Source organism: Atractosteus spatula, chromosome 9 (assembly GCF_055471065.1).
Source record: "Atractosteus spatula isolate fAtrSpa1 chromosome 9, fAtrSpa1.hap1, whole genome shotgun sequence".
Classification (NCBI taxonomy): Eukaryota; Metazoa; Chordata; class Actinopteri; order Semionotiformes; family Lepisosteidae; genus Atractosteus; species Atractosteus spatula.
The window spans coordinates 15,687,434-15,705,549 of NC_142714.1; the positions used below are offsets into that span (position 1 = coordinate 15,687,434).

General features: G+C 34.7%; 1 protein-coding gene across 1 annotated transcript in view; it reads left to right on the forward strand.

The window, feature by feature from the left end:
- Positions 1-9,780, forward strand: part of dpf3 (double PHD fingers 3) — a 70,467-nt gene extending 60,687 nt beyond the window's left edge. Inside the window, exons 9-11 of the mRNA XM_088925868.1 lie at positions 7,954-8,066; positions 8,621-8,702; positions 9,206-9,780. Of these exons, the coding sequence (XP_088781994.1) occupies positions 7,954-8,066; positions 8,621-8,702; positions 9,206-9,276 (266 nt within the window). The 3' untranslated portion in view covers positions 9,277-9,780. The remainder of the gene's footprint in view (positions 1-7,953; positions 8,067-8,620; positions 8,703-9,205) is intronic.
- Positions 9,781-18,116: the final 8,336 nt, after the last annotated feature.

Here is an 18,116-nt window from a genome sequence, read left to right on the forward strand (position 1 = left end):
TCCCTTTTCTTTAAGAGGCATGTTTATATTAGATAAATATGCTTATCTTGTACAGTCTTTGAAAATAATTAATAAAACTTGGGCCTTTCAATTCTACATATTCGTGTTACTTGCTATTAATAATTTGCTCTAGAATTAAAAGGGCATGATAAGTGTGAGTTCATTTTAGTATTTTCATTTCACAGGTTTCTGTAGTGAAAACTGTTGACATAAGCAATGTTTCAGGAATGCTGTTAACACTACACATTTCTGCCAGACCTTTTGTTTTCAGCCTCTTTAACTCTGTGATGAGTGCTTATAGAGGGCCATGGTTTACTTTTGTTCATGGTACAGTTATGAGTTATTTTGAGTGTGTGTGGCCAAACTAGATTAAAACCAGTCAGAGAAGTTGTCTGTATTTTTAAAGTGAAAACCCTCTGACATGGTCACATGGTTACTATAAATAGAGCTGGGTGAATAATTTTAATATTGGTAAGCTATATAAATACATTACAGTTAGAATTGTTGAGTCATTTAAGTAAACAAGTGTGCTTTACACTTTATAAGCACCAGGTCTGGGGTCAGAATTACAGAATCTGAAAATGAAAATGTTAAGCAGCAAATATATCCCTTTTCAGTGTGTTTGACTGTTTGTTTGAAATTAACCACAAATGGGAAATGTAGAATGAGAAAGAGTGTACTCAATATTTTCTAACAAACCAAATCTGGGCCATAACATCTTGGATAAATCTACAAGAAAACATTCTTTGAATTATTTTTTTATAAATGGAATTAATTCTTAGTTTTATTTTAATTGATTTTAAAGCCTAGAAATTACCCTTTGTTTCTACAGTCCCCTGTCTTCACAGGGTATTGTACAATACAATGCTTGGTATTGTATTTCTGCCTGTTATTAAAGTAAAATTACAAGTCAGATTTATTAGTAGTGTAAGAAAAAAAAAACATTTTACACCAAGTAGAGTTAGTGACTGAAAAAATTTGACTTCTGATTTTTTTTAATTTAAATACATTGGAATCTTGCAATAGTTAAGTATAGATTATGTAACAAGATTGCTTTGAGTATACTTCTTAGGGATCTGTGATGGCCTACATGGCCTGTATTTGTTGTACATGAGGTTGATATATGGTTTTTCTCTAGATACCTCCATCAGCTCATAAGCTTTGCATTATTTCCACTCCCTTTAGCTGATTTACACTGCTTGGGGAACTTCGTGGGTCAAAAGCAGATATATTCATCTCTTTCATCTGAATTGTTTGTAAGGGTGGACAAGCAAAATATGTACAAAACTGAGTAAACTTTTGCTCTGTCATTTTTAGTTATAAATATGGCATTGACACACAGCTTATTTTAGGGGTGGGACTCCCGTTAAAGAACTTTGAAACTTTATCCATAGAATAAGCACGGTACAGTACCATAAAGAGTTGTGCATTTGTTTATGTACTCCTGAGACCCATTTTGGAAGTGAGTGGTGGGCAGTCATAATTTGTCGGCTATCAGTTTGCTAGGCATTGCAATGCTAGGAAGTTGATCAGCAGCCAGGCTTTGAGTTAATGTAGCTGCTGTTTGCATCAAGCAAAACAGGAAACAGAAGTATTTTGCAGGTTACACATGTGGCTTGTTTTTTAAGGAGGGGTGGTAGCAATCAGAACAGTCAGTGTTATAGCCATGTTTCAATTACAAATGACATTTCAGGGTTCCCAGGTCATGCAGAAGAGAGTGCATGGACTGAGGGGAGGTGTTCTATAGTGATGTATCCAGAGTTACTAGTCCCCAGTGACATCATTGTTTTAAGTTTTCTGTGTACGTCTATATGTGTGTCCATGTTTTACGTTAAAACCATAGTATTGCATATTCATGACAATTTTAGATGAGAAGGCTGATTAATGTTGGGTGGTGCATATTACATCTCCTAGTTTTTATAAAACGATACCTATCCTACTATTTAATGCATGTGCTTTTTCCTTGCATAGCCTTAAAAAACACAGAGAGAGCTATATCTCCAGGAGTAACATTTAGAAATAAATAGGTTCCTTGAAAGAAAAGAGTCTTACCATGAATTGAATAGTGTAAAATCATGTATTGACATTTTAATAATTAAAAAAAATGCAGCCTTACCGGTTAAAATGCAATGGAAGCAACATGTTTCAAAAGAAAACTGCACATTGATTTATGATTAACCATTATGTTTCAATTTGTTCTAGCTTTCTCAATGCATGTAATAAGAAGATTAGTTGCTTGGCTTTGTTAACATGTTGAACACTCTCTCAGATTGTTATAAATAGCATTTCTGATAGTAGTGATAAATTGGTTGCAAATTGACTTGACTTGACAGTGTGTGATTCTAAAGACAGTGGTCCCTGAAGAGTTTTGGGACACTGTTCTAATTAACAAAAACCTGATCAATGATTTTAGAAAGAGGTGATAGCTGCTATATTGCTCTTCAAGTCTTTTTCAAATCAAAGCATGGAAAAGCTAGATGTTAAAATGGGCTTGGGACAATACAATAGAAACAGGAGTGCATGTACCAGGTGGAAGGCTCATGGGAGAAACTGAAATGGACATCATCATTGAAAATTTCATAATTAAAAAGAAGAAACAGATGGAGTCAACCTTTTGATTGTACATGAATGTGTGTTTTAGGTCTGCATGACTAAAACTGGTATTCAATTCTGCCCTAACATGTGAACAACTACTTATACCATCTAGCTGCTACAGGTAGCTTTGGAAGGAGACAGCCTTAAGACTATAATCCTTACAGATTGAAGTCAACATGTCATCAAAGGCAGTTCATCCATAGCTTATATTTTCATTTGCTTTGACCTTCAGTGCTGTACTCACATATCCTGTAGCTCTGCGTACCGTTTGTCTCAGTGTTGCAAGAAAATCAAAAACATCTTATTGTAGATCATGTGGAATTTTTGTTTGGGTCATAAGTGAGACCAAACCATCCTAAAGCATATTGGAGATCTTTCTGGATTAATACACTGGTTTGTTGAAAATAATGATATTTAAAAACAGATTTTTATTTCTGTACAATCAAATTGAAAAAGGACATAGTGGAATAAAGGAAATAATTCCTGGGAAAGCAATTTCTATGGGGGCCACTTGGGTGCAGACGTAAATTCCTAGCGTGTTAGTATCCCTGCATCCCTCGAACATATTAAAAAAAATTAGAAGCAAATAGAACTTAACTACAGACAGTAGATAAGTTCTAGTCAAAATATTTTAGTCTTTTTTTTTGTAGTTTAAACCAATATTCTTTTAAGGATTGGTTAATATGGCCTGGTCAACCTTCTGCTGAAGGCCTTGTTCAGTGGAATGTTATAGTTACTGACTGAATGAACTGTGTTTATGAGACTTTCAGTGGTTAATGTTAGAAATGTATATTTCTTGTGAGCTTATGATGTTTTTGCACCTCACACATTTTACTTATTGTGCTGAGAGGCTTTTTTGTGAAACAGAAGGCTTAGATGATGTATAAGCAGACACTTTTTGTCAGTGAAATCTTTAATTTATAAAAAATAACAGGAGGTCTGTGTAAGGTCCCTGTACATGTTAAAATTGCTGAATTTTGCAGGACCTTCTTGTTAATTTAAAGCCACAATTTTATATAGCTGAACTGAAATGAAAGTGACTGTTGTTTCAGACTCTTCATATGTTTATTTCAAATTGTCAGTTACAAAGGAAAGTCTTTGTTATTGGAAATATTTTTATTGTAACAAAAGGAAATAAAGAACGAGTCTCCTATCCATGCCTAGGTGGTTGATGTAGCTTGACTGAAAAGAGTGTGTGACTGAGCTGAATGGTCATGGCCTGTGTGGAAGGTGATGAATGTCTTGTTTTGGGTTAGACTGATACAGTACAACACAGTCTACTATGAATTCCTCAAAAATGAGGAATTGTAGAATATAAAGGCTGCTGGTTACAAGATGAACATTGTTACTACCACTATGCTGTTGGTGGAGAGTAACATAGTGATTTTTTTTCACTATGCTACCACACTATACCTAATGCCCATTTGTCAGGAAGAAATGCATAATACCCTTACACATATTACACTTTTTTACTCCGCTTCATCACTGATATTTTTAAAGTTTTTTAGTTATTAGCCTGACGATGGATGGCAATTTTCATAAGTGTTTTTTAAAGAAGGGTTGAAGTGATGTGTGATTGGACGGGTATTCACATTCTGCTTTGAATGAGTTTGTTTTCATGTTAGTTTGTGTCAGAGACTCCTTTTTATTTCAGTAAGGTGTCTCATCCATATTTCCATCATGTGGCACAAGACGGCTCTTTAAACATTCTTAGGTTGGAATTAAAAGCAAAGTTTTCATCAAAAAAGCTTTTAAAGCCTTCTTAATTCATAACCTTATATGTGAATGGAATTTACCAGCCTTTTAGAAATTAAAGATATTTATTTTTAAAGTATGCATTCACATGATTATTATTGATGTTCTTATATCTATACATTTTACTGATATCTGACTATGCACAATCCTTCAATTGGAAATATAAATTGAAATATAGACTAACAGTATGACTTTTCTTTAAATGTCTTGTCTCTTGTGTTAGGTGCAAAGGTAAATAGTTGCACTACATTTGGCTAGTAACCACAGAAACCTGCCTTTTATTATTTTTAAAGTTTACATTTAAATCAGCAAATACATTATTTATATTATGCACTTACGTAATTTGCAAAGACTGACATTCCAGTGAAGCCGTGCCTTCAGCTGCAGTGAGATGGAGGTTTTTTAGACGTCATCGGAAAATGTCCCTGCTAGATCCCTTGGAATGAACCTTGGAATGAAGTATCCTGGGATGTGATTACAGGTTCCTGAACTCATCGGAGACAGAGATGGTGTGTCTGGATCTCTAAGATAACAGCATTAATAGGTTTATTTAGACAGTGCAGCATTCTGATTTGCATCCCAAAGGAACAGCCAAATTGTTTGTGCTGTAAACAAGAAGAACAGCACTTCAACTATTTGTATTAAGAGTCCTTATTTCCTGTGTGTGAAGAGACTTTCAGCACACAATAGTTACTTCCTTCCCCTCTAGTGCTGGAAATTTGGCAGCCAGAATAAATAATAAAGGCCCTTAAAGTGAAACACTTTATTGTGATCTTTTTGGTTTTTATATTTAGCAGCACAGTATTTTCTAAATGTCTGAAATATAATTAATTTATTATTTTATATGCTCACAACAACATTTTTCCACTATGCTTCATCAAATCATTGTAAGACCTGCCTGTAACAACCCTCCAACTTTATTGGTTCTTCAGAAGGCAATACACTGCTGTAGATAGGAGTCAGAAGTTACTGTTCAAGCAAATGAAGTTCCTCTGTTAGGTCACCCTTTTCACAAGCAAATGAAGTTCCTCTGTTACTCGGTACAGCCTAGTTAAGTGCAAAAGTACTTAATTGTGAGCTAGTAAATATGTGTTGACTAAGGAGCTCATTTCTGAGGCACTACCATTGCTGGCCAAGGCCAAGGAGAAGGTTGAGCTCTGTGATTGCAGGCTAGCGCTTGATTTATGTTACTAGGTGACCAAGGTTTTCCACGCTTCAGAGCACAATTGGCTGCGCTACCAAGGGGAGGGTGGGAATAGTGATTAGTTCTCTCAGGCACTTTGGGACACAGCATCTAAGGTCTCCCATGCACTTGCAGATTTGCTGGTGGTGTTGAGCCTCCACTGTGGTGCTGTGGTGCCTGTCGCGTGTTAAAAGATGCAGGGTGAAGTTGGAGGAGTCTGCCTTCCCTTCCTCATTTTCCCCAAGGGCAGTTAGAGGGAGTGCAGCAGCATGCCCTGATTGAAAAACACAACTTCCAAGTCGTGGGCAAATAAACAAATTAAGTGATTTAATTTAGCGATTCTAAATTTAAAAAGCAGATTCTTCACATTGGGGAGGTCTCCTGGACTAACCAATTGCGTTTTCTTTTTACCAGGATACTTGTATAGAAGTAGCAAATTTGCATAATGTTCTGGCAACAATGATTTTCTGATTGAAGTTTCCAGCACACTTGGGTCAACATGCCCAGAACATGGAGAGGGCAAACATGAGGCACATATTTTGATAGATTATAATACAAAGTATCATGTCACGGAGATTTACATTAATAGCATGTTGCAGTTAGTTGGCCATGTGAGTAGGTATAATGATTTATCTTGGCCGTTTCAGTGAATATACTGTAGCTTTACTGATCAAAATTAGGTCCCACTGATCACTAATTATTTTTCCTGAAAACATGTTAATGTCTGGTAAATTTTTTATCTTCATTTTTCTATATCATCCTACTGGTTTTAAAATTTCATCCCCACTAAACTAATAAATTTCTACATGTTGTCAAGCTGTGAATTGTTTTTTTGGCCAAAGTATGGAAAATACTGTATGTTCAGTACTACAGTAGGTGAGTGAGTTGGAGCTCTTAGTAAATTACAAATTAAGTTCCTCATTACAGTATTGAACCTGAAACCTTTTTTTCCTGCATTACACTTCAAAGTTTCCAGTGAAGGAAACTCAGAGAATGGAATAGTGTCCTGAGTGTTTCAGTGAGACGGAAATAAGAAACTTGTGAATCCTGATATTCCACCGATGTTCCATGTGACAGTTCATGACTTCTCCACCTTCTTTAATGTTATCTCAAATCACAAGTAAAAGTCAGACTCTTTTGATAAGACCTAATCAGTGAATCTCTGAGCTGCAAAACATGCGGATCCTCAAAAAAGAGCAACATCTGGAAGTTGCACTTTTAAGGGTGTGTCAGCAATGGGATTATCTAGCATTACTATTTCTTGACTAACATCATTTAAATAGTTCAGGTGGGTATCTGTGTCAGCATGCGTAGGCTGCAAAGGAACAAGTAATAGGTTATAAGTAATAGTAATAGGTTGTAAGAAAGAAAACACATTTCGGCTGTGGAGCCTTTATACCCGAAGAAGGCCCCACAGCCGAAATGTTGTGTTTTCTTTCTTCTCTTTTTAGCATGGAATAAACCTATTACTTGTTTCTTTGTAACATTATTAAAGGTCAGTTTTTACAATACAGTGAAAACTATTGTGTATTATTGTGTAAAATCTGTATTTATCACAGAATGAAAGGGAAAAAAGCAGTTTTCAGGTCCCAGTGAAAAGTGTTACACATGGCATTTGTTCACTATATCATGTTTTGATAGTACATTGATACCTGTATACAGAACCTTGGCCAATAATCTAGTACTAGTCTACTAGTACTAGTAAAAATACTAGTCTTTGCTAGTATTATTAGTAATATATTAGGGGATATTAATCACCCACAGATATTAATGCTTTATACCAGTGGGTTCTTAACTTTTACTGCACCTCTTTAGTTCTCAAAATCTGTTCTTTGCACCCTGTGACTGATATATCAGAACTACAGAATGAAAGAGATAGATTTAATTTTTTTTAAATTTTGCAGTACAATTTAGAATACATGAAAATGATACACTTGCATTACATTAAAATATTAAGGTTTTTCGATTATTTACCTTCTAAACCCCCTAAAAATGGTATCTTGCACCCCCAGATTAAGAGTTTAAACAAACTCAATACATACACAGTAGTTAATCTATCCAGTAGGCACTGAATGGTCTATGAAATGATGACAGCAAATACAGTAAATAGTAAACTATTTAAATCCAGGTTTCTTTATCACATTGATTGAGGGGAAAAGCCACTCTTAAGATTTTGTGAGTGTGTCTGACCAATAAAAAGAAAACTGACACGTTGCATTGAGGGAACATTTTCCACCACTTGTAATAAGGGTGATACAGTCCAGTCCATCATAAAACCCTGCATTACCCAGTAATTGCAGCTGACGGATATCTCCAGCTGAAACATTTCTGACTCACATTCTGAGCAATAGTGCTGCAGCAGATGCTCTGGCAGAAATGGTGTCTCTTTTCTATTTGCTTATCATCTCCTATCCCTGCAGGCCACCCCACCTGTCTGCAATTCACTGACAACATGATGCAGGCTGTACACACCTACCAGTGGCAGTGCATTGAGTGCAAGTCCTGCAGCCTTTGCGGCACGTCTGAGAATGATGTAAGGCTCTACAGATGCTTTTAGGTGCATGCAAAATACTGTATTGTGACTTGTGGTTCTATATAAATATAAGAGCTTTAGGTTTCCAGGTTTAACAGCAGTTCTGCATTTCTAAAGAACTATATGTTTCATGAGTTGGAAAGGGAAAAGTGTAAAATAATGGTACATTAAGATCAAATGTATAAAAATCCATGACAACATAGTATTGTCTGCCTCTGTATTATCACAATGTTTGGTACAGTATGTATAATATATAATGGGCTCTGGATGTAAGAAACATGCTTGTGAATTGCTCTGATTTGATCTGAAGAATACTGGGCATTCTGACATTCAGTCTTTTGAGACAGACTATAGTTTGAGTGATTCTGTCTGTTATAATCAGGATTTATTTGTCTTTTTGCAAATGTTTTCACAACATTTTGGGTTTTCCAAAAACTCTTGCCCATCTACAGTGGTCTGTCAAGACACTCTTATGAATGTTAGCAGCACAAACCTGTACAATCACAGGCTTCAGTGTGGCAGGAAAGTAACGGATGATGTATCTTCTGCTTAAGGACCAGCTTTTATTCTGTGATGACTGCGACCGTGGATACCACATGTATTGCTTGAAGCCCCCAATGACTCAGCCTCCAGAAGGTATTTCTAGGCGCAACTAAATATGCTTATTTTTCAAGGGTGGAGATGACACATTCTACCCAGATATGTTCAACAAAGTGTAAATAAATGTGCAGTGTAGTTATAATGAATTGATTAATTTGTGGGTAACTGAATGCAAGATGGCAGACCAGGTTAAATGAGGTGGAACTAAGTGAGGTGCCTACAGGAGTAGATCTTAATGATGGAAAAATTTGTCTTCTCAGCTAGCCTATATAGCTGAGATGCTCAACCACACAACCAGACCTGACATAATTTATGATGGAAGTTTTACACGTATGGCCCTCTCACTATCCAAATATTTGCTGTATATTTTAGTCACACAGCATTTCCTGGAAATATGCCAATGCAGATATGAAGTGAGCCCTTAAAAAGATGGCATTTCCTGATTTATCATGGTATCACCTCAGGGAAAGAAGATCTTCTTGTTTTAGGATTTGTACTCGTTGCCTCAGTGTCATCTTCTTTGTTTTTTTTTCCTATAGGGAGCTGGAGCTGCCTCTTGTGTTTGGACCTCCTTAAAGACAAAGCCTCCGCCTACAGTGAGCAGCTGTAGACACAGAGCTGACCTCATGTGCCATGGGCCCAGGGAAGAGACCTACCACAACTACATTCCTAATGCAGAGACATTCTGCAATGGTGCTCGTCTCTGTACAAAACACAGGGACGCTTCACATCTCTCTGAAACTGCTGCTGTCTTACTAAAGACCCTAACAGGGCCCACCCCAATCCACTGCATTATTTCTTCCTGTACCTGTTATTCTAGTTCTCTGCTCCTTTTTGATTCTAAAAAATGATCCCATTTTGAACTGCACCTTCATTTTCTGGACTAATCTGATTACCAATACTATTGGTTTAGTATTTACTATTCATTCATCAGAATATGTTATGTGCACTTCAAAATTAGGTTGTCTGTACAGAGTTGTGTCTCATACACCATAACTCCACACTATTCACTTAGTATAAATTGCCAAGAGACTTTAGTGACAGATGCACATGGTCTGAAGTCCTTATCTGTTTATGTGACAGCAGCAAAAGCAAATACAATAAAGTACAATGGGAAAAATAAAAAGGAACTCAACTTAGATTTCATTTTAATTAGTTTAGTTAATCAGTGTCTTTCATAACCAAAATAGCAAGCTTTGTATTCAAGTTTTGTTTTTTAGAACATAAACTAAGAATTGGTTTTGAATTACTGCACCAATAGATGCATTCATTCAAATAAATAATTTTTTAAGAAGATACAGTCAGTTATAAAATGGTGATACATACCATATAAAATAACAATATAAACATTTTAAAATGATAAATGCTCATAAATACAAGATGCCTTTTGAACATGATGTTCATTACATTGTTAATGATGAATGCTCTACCTCATTTCTTAGTTTAACACACTTTCAAAGAAAGATTAGAAAAGGGTGAAAAGTATGTTAATCAAATAATATCAGACTTCTTAAGCATTATCTAATATGTCACAACTGCAACACAACATGTAGACAAGTGCATCTTAAACAAACTACATTGCTTTTAATCTATTGGTCTGCAAAAGCATGTTAATGTAGCACAAATGTACTCTTTCTAGAAGAATCATAGTCTGTGCTGTTTAAACAGTCTGCAATCCCTAAATAATACTTTTAGTTATTTGTACAATATATCAAATATCTACAAGAGTCCAGGAAATGAAAATGGTAGTTTAAATAGAGGCACGCATTACTGGTAACAAAAGTTTTAAAAATCCACCAAAATATACATATTTTAAAATGGATCATATTTCTTCCATATTTTAGGGTCTGATTGTCATGAATATGTTACAAAATTTCTAACCAAGTATTTTTCTACTTATCATTTTTTAACTTTTCCTTAGAAAACCCATTTAGTTAAAAAGAGTATGTGGGTTACAGAAGTATTGAATAATGAATAAGTTCTGAAGTGATATACAGCTCCCGTGCCAAAAAAAACATTTAATTAATTCCGTTCTCATCCCTCACATACATTCAACACCCCTGCTGCATACTGTACAGTGAAGTGCTATTCTGAACTCCTATATTGTAAATGCTCTTGGTCTCCATAGGCTGCTTTTTACAGGCTGTATGATTTCAGGCCTCTAAGTAATAATCTCTCAGGAAAGTGCTTGCTATTTGGAAAATTATAAAACAAAAGCCCACTGTACAAAAATCATTGATCATTAAAGATCACAAAGCTTTAGAGACCACACTACTCATATGAAAACAGAAAATGAAGTTTATCTCTGCTGAAAAAAACCTAAATGATTTTGCAGTGTTTTCAAAATTGTTAGTTAAATTGCTGGTAGAGATCAGTTACACCTTTTTCACAGTTATTCAGGCACATCTAAAACATCTTTCCAGAAAAATGAATGAAATCTGACACAGACTTTAATGTTCTGTGGCCTAACTCTTCTTTGGTACAAGGCAGTTGTACAAGTTCCTTACTCTCCTTCTGACTGTTCTAATACTGCCACTGCCACTACAATGACTGTTACAAACAGCATTTTCTGCGAGCCTGGTATGATAATAGGCCACAGAAACCAAACACAACTTGAAAGTTAGGATTCTCTGACATGCATCTTAACAGGTTCTGTGCATTTTATTGCAGTAAGCGTTATACAGTACTTTAATCTAGATTTAACACTAAAAAAGCACATCATTCAAGCCTTCCAAGAAGTTGAGACCATACAATTCCTATGCCCTTATAAAAACAAAATTATTACTATAGCTACACTAAGGCTGTTTTAGATACCTTCCATTAACATCTATTTTTTCTCCTTCCAAAAATGTCAGCGTGCTCTGTCTTCTAAATTCTAAATATGTCCGTGTCTGTGCAGTAGTGTGAAAATAAGATGGGAGGGAATGGAATGCCGAATCAGAACGCTGCCTTATGCAGTGTCAAAAAGTTCTGAGCTGTTTAAGGAATATATTAAGAACCTGATTAGGTTTCCCCAAACACATCCCGATTGAACTATCAAACAAAATAGAAAACTGTCACTGGAACCACTCAAGCTGATAACATTTTAAATGAATCAGAATGTAGAATAAAATTTGAACTGTGTAGAAGTTAAATGGAATTATCAGCTTGCTAGAGTTCAAGCTTCTGGATGAATATCCACCCTTAAATGTAACTTTGTCTTGTCTTTTATTGTGAGGAGGCTGTTTTGCAGTACCTCCGTAAAAATGTGGTGCTAATTCTCTGACTTCAATAACAGAATCTCTCGTTGTTAATGGAAGAAAAGCTTGTTAGTGAAAATCTTTTTATTTTATCTACTACAATGTTTTTGGACTGGAAAATAAGCTTTTTATGTGCATACTTGCTTAGAGTTTCTAAACCTTATGTTTGTGTTTCAGTGCTTTCACAGGCTTATTTACTGCATGAAATTAATATACAGGCCTGTATTTCTTAATAAAGTTAGACACTCTGGACTGTTTTTTGTAAAATCAGTATCAAAACACACATGATGGTATGTTTTCTTTAGCAACTGAAAAAGCCTACCACTTCTCTATCAGTTCCAGGCAATGCAATAATTTATGATTTTTTTAAAGGGGAACTGCAACCCTGTTTTCCTTTTTCAGGGATAGAAAGAATTAGCATTGATGAGTGCATTTCAAACTGCAATAAAAGTCAAATGTACACAGTAACTTGTAAATCCTCCAATTTACAGAACAAAAATAGACATACTTTCCAACTGTGTGCAGCGCCATATTCTGCAATTCAGAACAAGGCAAGAAATCTTCCGGTGAAATGAGCAGCCCTATGACATTGTAAACAGGCAGGCTTGTGAATACATCTCTTTTAATCTAGTAGAAATATTGCTCTCGATTTCAAGACGGTTTTGCCAACAAATACTGCTAACTGCACATTACAAATTCGTGGGAACTCGATTGCGAGTTTGAGGCAGCATGGTGACTTACAGTACTTTCACGATTTTGTGCTTCATTTGAAATGTGTAATTTTGTGACTATAACGTCAAGGAATTTATTTTGTTACCGAGATTTAAAAACTGAGGTCTGAGAAATTGGAACTGCAGTTCTCCTTTAAAGAGCCAAGAGATGCTGAGATGATTGAGAACATATACATCAGACATATTTCCCATGTCCTGACTTGGAAAATTAATTTAAACACTTGTGGAAATATGCTGCTGTGCAAAAGTCTTAGGCATCTTAGGAGTTATAATTTGCAGGTTATTAGCCTTGAAACAATTTACTCTTGTCTTCCCCACAATGAAAGAAAACAAACTTTTAATTTAACCCTCTTTAATTACAAAGCAGAATCTTCAAAAATGTCATCACAACAGCTCAAGATGAACTATACCTGAGCAATCAATTTGTGGTGTTGCTATAATCTATCCTTGTGCTCCTTGCCATTATCCTTATTTATTCTTTGACGCATAAAGGTAAAAGTCTGCTTTCTGCATTACAATATACAGATTTAGCATTTAGCGGGATCAATTTTGCTGATCAATTTGCTGATTGCTCAAAATTAAAGTGTAAGTGGGAGATTATTATAAAATTGTCTTATGAAAAACCTAAAAGAATGCAAACTTAGGCTTTTATACAGCAGTTTAAGTGACATACAGTAGATTATAGAAAAAATAGATCAAATATATGTATATGAATATGACAGATGGAATTTTGTAACTTCAGACGATGACCATTTTAGGCTTTTATACTGCAGTGTTATTTAGTTATGGTACCATTTTACTGTATTAGCCATTATGTATAATCACGTTATTTACCCATGTTTGTAGTATAATGTATTAGCTAAAATCCTGCTAGTTGACTCTTCAGCTTTCACTATTTGAAAAATGTGTGAACTAACTTTGTATTGGTTTACACGCAGTCCTCATTGAAAGCAATCATTATTAGGGATTTATAAAATATACAGGTGTCTGGAGCTTCAATAGATTGACTTATTGTTATAGTTATTGTGTAATTTCCTTTCATTAAATAATAAAGTCCTGCTTCTAAAAACATTAGGAAACTTACAATGGACCTCATGAGACATGTTAAAAAGATATAGGTTGAAAATATAGTCAAATGAATTAAAAAAATACTTAAATATTGAGTTAAATATCAAATCTGAGGTCTGGTGAAAATTGCTCACATTAATACTGGATGTCCACAACTACCATCCCAAAATACAATTAACTTGGCTTTGGTTAAAGAAATGGCTGGTGTCAGTGGGTCTGCTTTTATTTGAGAAGTATGTTTTAACATAAATAATCTATAATTAGTTCTGAAAATATACATTGTCTCCGGAAAATGTAGCTTATTTTTGGAATTGTATTGTCATGTCCTGACAATCATGAAGTTGTATAGCTAATATTCTAAAGTACAGATTTGTGTTTACTCTGAAGACATACAGTACCAAGCTGCCTTCTAACAATCTGTAATGTTAGGCCTCCCTTTATTTTGCTGAACTTTGTCCTAGTCAGATACCTTTTCATGTGAGAAGTATGCAGGGCTGAATTGTTGAATTTCTTACAGCCTCTTTTGTTTCTATCATAATGTTATTAAACTTTGTGAAGGATTGAATGCAACAATAAATTAATGTCGTACTGTATGTTTGTAAGAAATGTTACTAACTCAGAGTTTCACATTTCTGCATGGTTTGTGAGTCTAGGTTCTAATGCTAAGCTACTGTCCTGCAGGTCTGTTACAGCTGAGACTTTTGCTGATACCAGATTATCATGTAACCCTGTCATGACCTCTGATTGCAGTAGCAATGTCACAACCCCAGTGTACTATGAACGTTTGGCCACTGTGTCACTCTCATATAGAAAGTCTAGCAATGCCTACAAACAACACTTGCATGCAGCGACAAGGTTTCCAACATTAGCCTGCTTTCTTAAGCACTTCTTTATTCAAGTACAGTACATATATTCTTTTACTAGATTATGGAGTATAAAAAGAAACCATTTTCCAGATTTAACAAATATGTTACATAGTGAACAACTTTTATCTATGACTAGAAAACAAATGTTCAAGAGCATTCATCTCTCTACTCCCTTACAGTTAGAAATGGTAATTGTAATTTTAATACACAACATTCATGCAGAATACACATGCATAGACTGGCTCTTTTACTATCAAACCAGTGAGTCTATTCAGAGTTATGTGAACAGAATTCTCCAGAACAAAATCCTGGTTGAGAATCCCTCATAATCATTGAGATAAGTGCAAATGCAATTTCATATCTCAATTTGTTTCAGAAAAATAGATGCTAAGACAGATGTTGAGATTGACATAATTCTGCCCTTTTAAGATCTTAAAACATTAATACAAGATGTTTGAACTATTTTGTATGTAGAAAAAATACTTTTTTTACTATGCATAATTACATTAATGTTGTTTAAACTTTCTGTCAACTAATAGCATTTAATGCTCCATATAATAAAATCATTTTTATATTTACAGTATAAAGCCAGTGGTTTTCAGTGCCTCTAAAACTGCCTGAGATTTACCAACATTACATAATAAAACAGTGACTTTAACCAGTCACAATACTGTTGGAGATTCAGTTTTGATTTTGGTACTGTGTATTTATTTTTATTGCATTACAGACAAGAAGCAAACAGAGGCATATTTCCAACAGCGCAAATTGAAAAAGTGGTAAATACAGCACCCAGTGTTTTTCCCCTAGAGTGTGATAAAGTAATGTTTATTGCTAAGAAGATGCTTAGTAAAACTGTAGTCTTTGTAAAAATGCCTTTTGTTGTTCCATTTGCTTAAATCTCCAATATAAAATAAAAGTGTAACTGAAACACATTTTTGTGTACTTGTATCTCTCACAGTACAAGTACTGGAATTTAAGATGTAAAATTCTGACAAATTTCCAATGCTGCTAATAGTATTTAATTGGGATAGAGGCCATTAGTATTATATCCAACAACAACCCAAACCCAAAGGAAACTTTTAAAAGGATTCATAACTGGAGACAAGAGGCTAGTTTAATAGAATTAATTCTGATTAACAAAATTCCTTTAAGAAACAGTCTTACGGGGTATCTAGAGCAGAAGGACACCAACAATATGATAGAAATTATACTGTACCTGGAATTGGCGTTGTGCAAGCTTTCTACTAAATCCAAATGTTTCTGAATATACTTAATAGGTAGAATACACATATGTGATATAGACATGTTATACATGTGTTTTATATTAAAAATATTAGGCCTTACATACAATTCTCCTAAAACCTATATCTGCCTTTTACTACTTGAAGAAAATGCAAGCTTTTCAAATTTAAAAGTAGTGCCTCAAATCTCCACTAGATGACAGTACAATCATGTGGTAGTTGGATTAGCCTTATTTTCAAAGTATATTATCCAGTTTAAGCACATTATGTCCATGAACTTTAGTGTAAAGAACTTTATGCAACTTTTCCTCTAATTTTGTTTTTTATTTCTGACTAAAAAGCTCTTACGAAGCAAACCATTAATGATGAATAAATACAGGTGAGAATGATAATGTCTTAAACACTCACAATGAATGATTTTCCTTCTGCTTTTAGACCAGTTGGTTACCTTTCAGCTAACACACTAGAATATGGGGAGTTAAGGCACAGGGCGAAATCAATTAACAAAAAAACCTAAACAACTTTTTATGACTTGAAAGAAAATGTAAAAACAACTGAAATAGAAATTTGAGACAAATTTGTCTACAATTAAGAATCTGACTGGTTAATAAAACAGAAGAGACAGTGCTCCCTCCTCAGGGCCAATGCTGAGAAGCACTGTTCTACTGTAAGGTGACCTAACATACCCTTTTTATCCCTGAGACACAGCCTTAAATGGAAAACAATGTCCTCATAATTCAAGGTTTCATCCATTTAGCCACCCTCTTTCCAGTTGTCTCTTGGGAAATACTCGATCTTTACATGAGAGTATTTCAAGCTTTAGGGAGCACAGTTACAGAGGGTTGAGGTTTCTTAATGTTCTCAGCTCATAATACGCTCCACCTTGCTTTTTTAAAGGATTTTAAAGTCCTGTACATAACAACAGAAGCACTGACTGAAAATGTAACCCAGGGATTAACTGGAGGTGACATGGGAAAGAAAGAAGTACAGATTAATTCCACACTGAAAAGTACAAAGAAAAAAAACATTTTTCTTTCATATTTCTAAGACACCTAAAGTACCTGTTTAAAAAAATGAGATCTGATTAATTTCTTTATGAAATATGTGCTAATTCAGGATATGGATATTATCATCAAACAAAAAGTAAGCTAATTTTTGCATGTCTGGCATGCCTAATTAGCTAGCACCAAGTGTTTGTGAGTTAATATGAGCCCTAGGTTCAGTAATGCTGCACAACTCAAATGTTTTCTTGGGTCTTACTATTTCTTAAATGCTTGTCAAACATATGAGTAAGTTGCCAGGCAAAGATAACTTTTGCCCATTATAACCAGGCCAGTGCCACTTTAAGCTTTCACACTGCAGAAAAAGCATTATAATTTCATTTAAAAAATCACCTCTGGAAGTTATCGGATGTCACATGGATTTCCACATCCTTGACGCTGGCTCTGGCATTTTGTTTTGAAAACTTCAAAACCTGCTGCAAGCCTTAATTTGCTGAAAGGGACTGTAGTACAAAAACTGGAAGATCATTTTCATGAAGAAAATATTTCCTAAGAACAAATATTTCCTGTACTTTTATATTTATATAAACTTTAAGAACTACTGAAAAAACAATGTTAGGGCACACAATGCTGGTATTCCTGTATTCCAGTATGATTTCTTATTCTTGTGACCATTATAATCCATCAGTCAAAAAATGGCTAGATTTTCAGAAGAAGGTATTTCAGAAGAACCCCCTACAAGTATTATTTAGATAGATACTGTATTACACAATCTGAATATAAAACGTGTTCATTGTGAAAAGTAGTAGTAGGAATTGTGCAAAGAAGCTTTAATTCAGACTTTAAAGTTGTGATGGAATTACAAAATAAAATTATTCTGCATGTAACACTTGACACAGCAGTTCTTTTAAACATCTTCTAATATCTAGGGTGATGGACTTTGCTCTCTGTCATATGATCTAATTCCTTGTGATTAATATCTATGGGGATAAATTTGTGAACTACAGAGCATTAAACAACTGCAAACAGGAAGCTTATTCTGTTTTAATGTACACACCTTAACACCAGTTTCCACAAGGTGCCTTTTGTGGAAAAATTGTAAATATCAGTGTTTATTATTTTATTGGTCAAGGAAAGAGTACTTAATTTTAAACATATTTCAAACAAAAGTTAGTAAAGATCGAATCTAAATAAAGTATAAGAATGAAGTACAAGTATAGCCAAGTGAGACAGAAGTTCAAAAGTTTATTTGGTAGCTACAATATATCAGGCTCTTGGGTCGTTCAGTCCACTAATATTCAGTT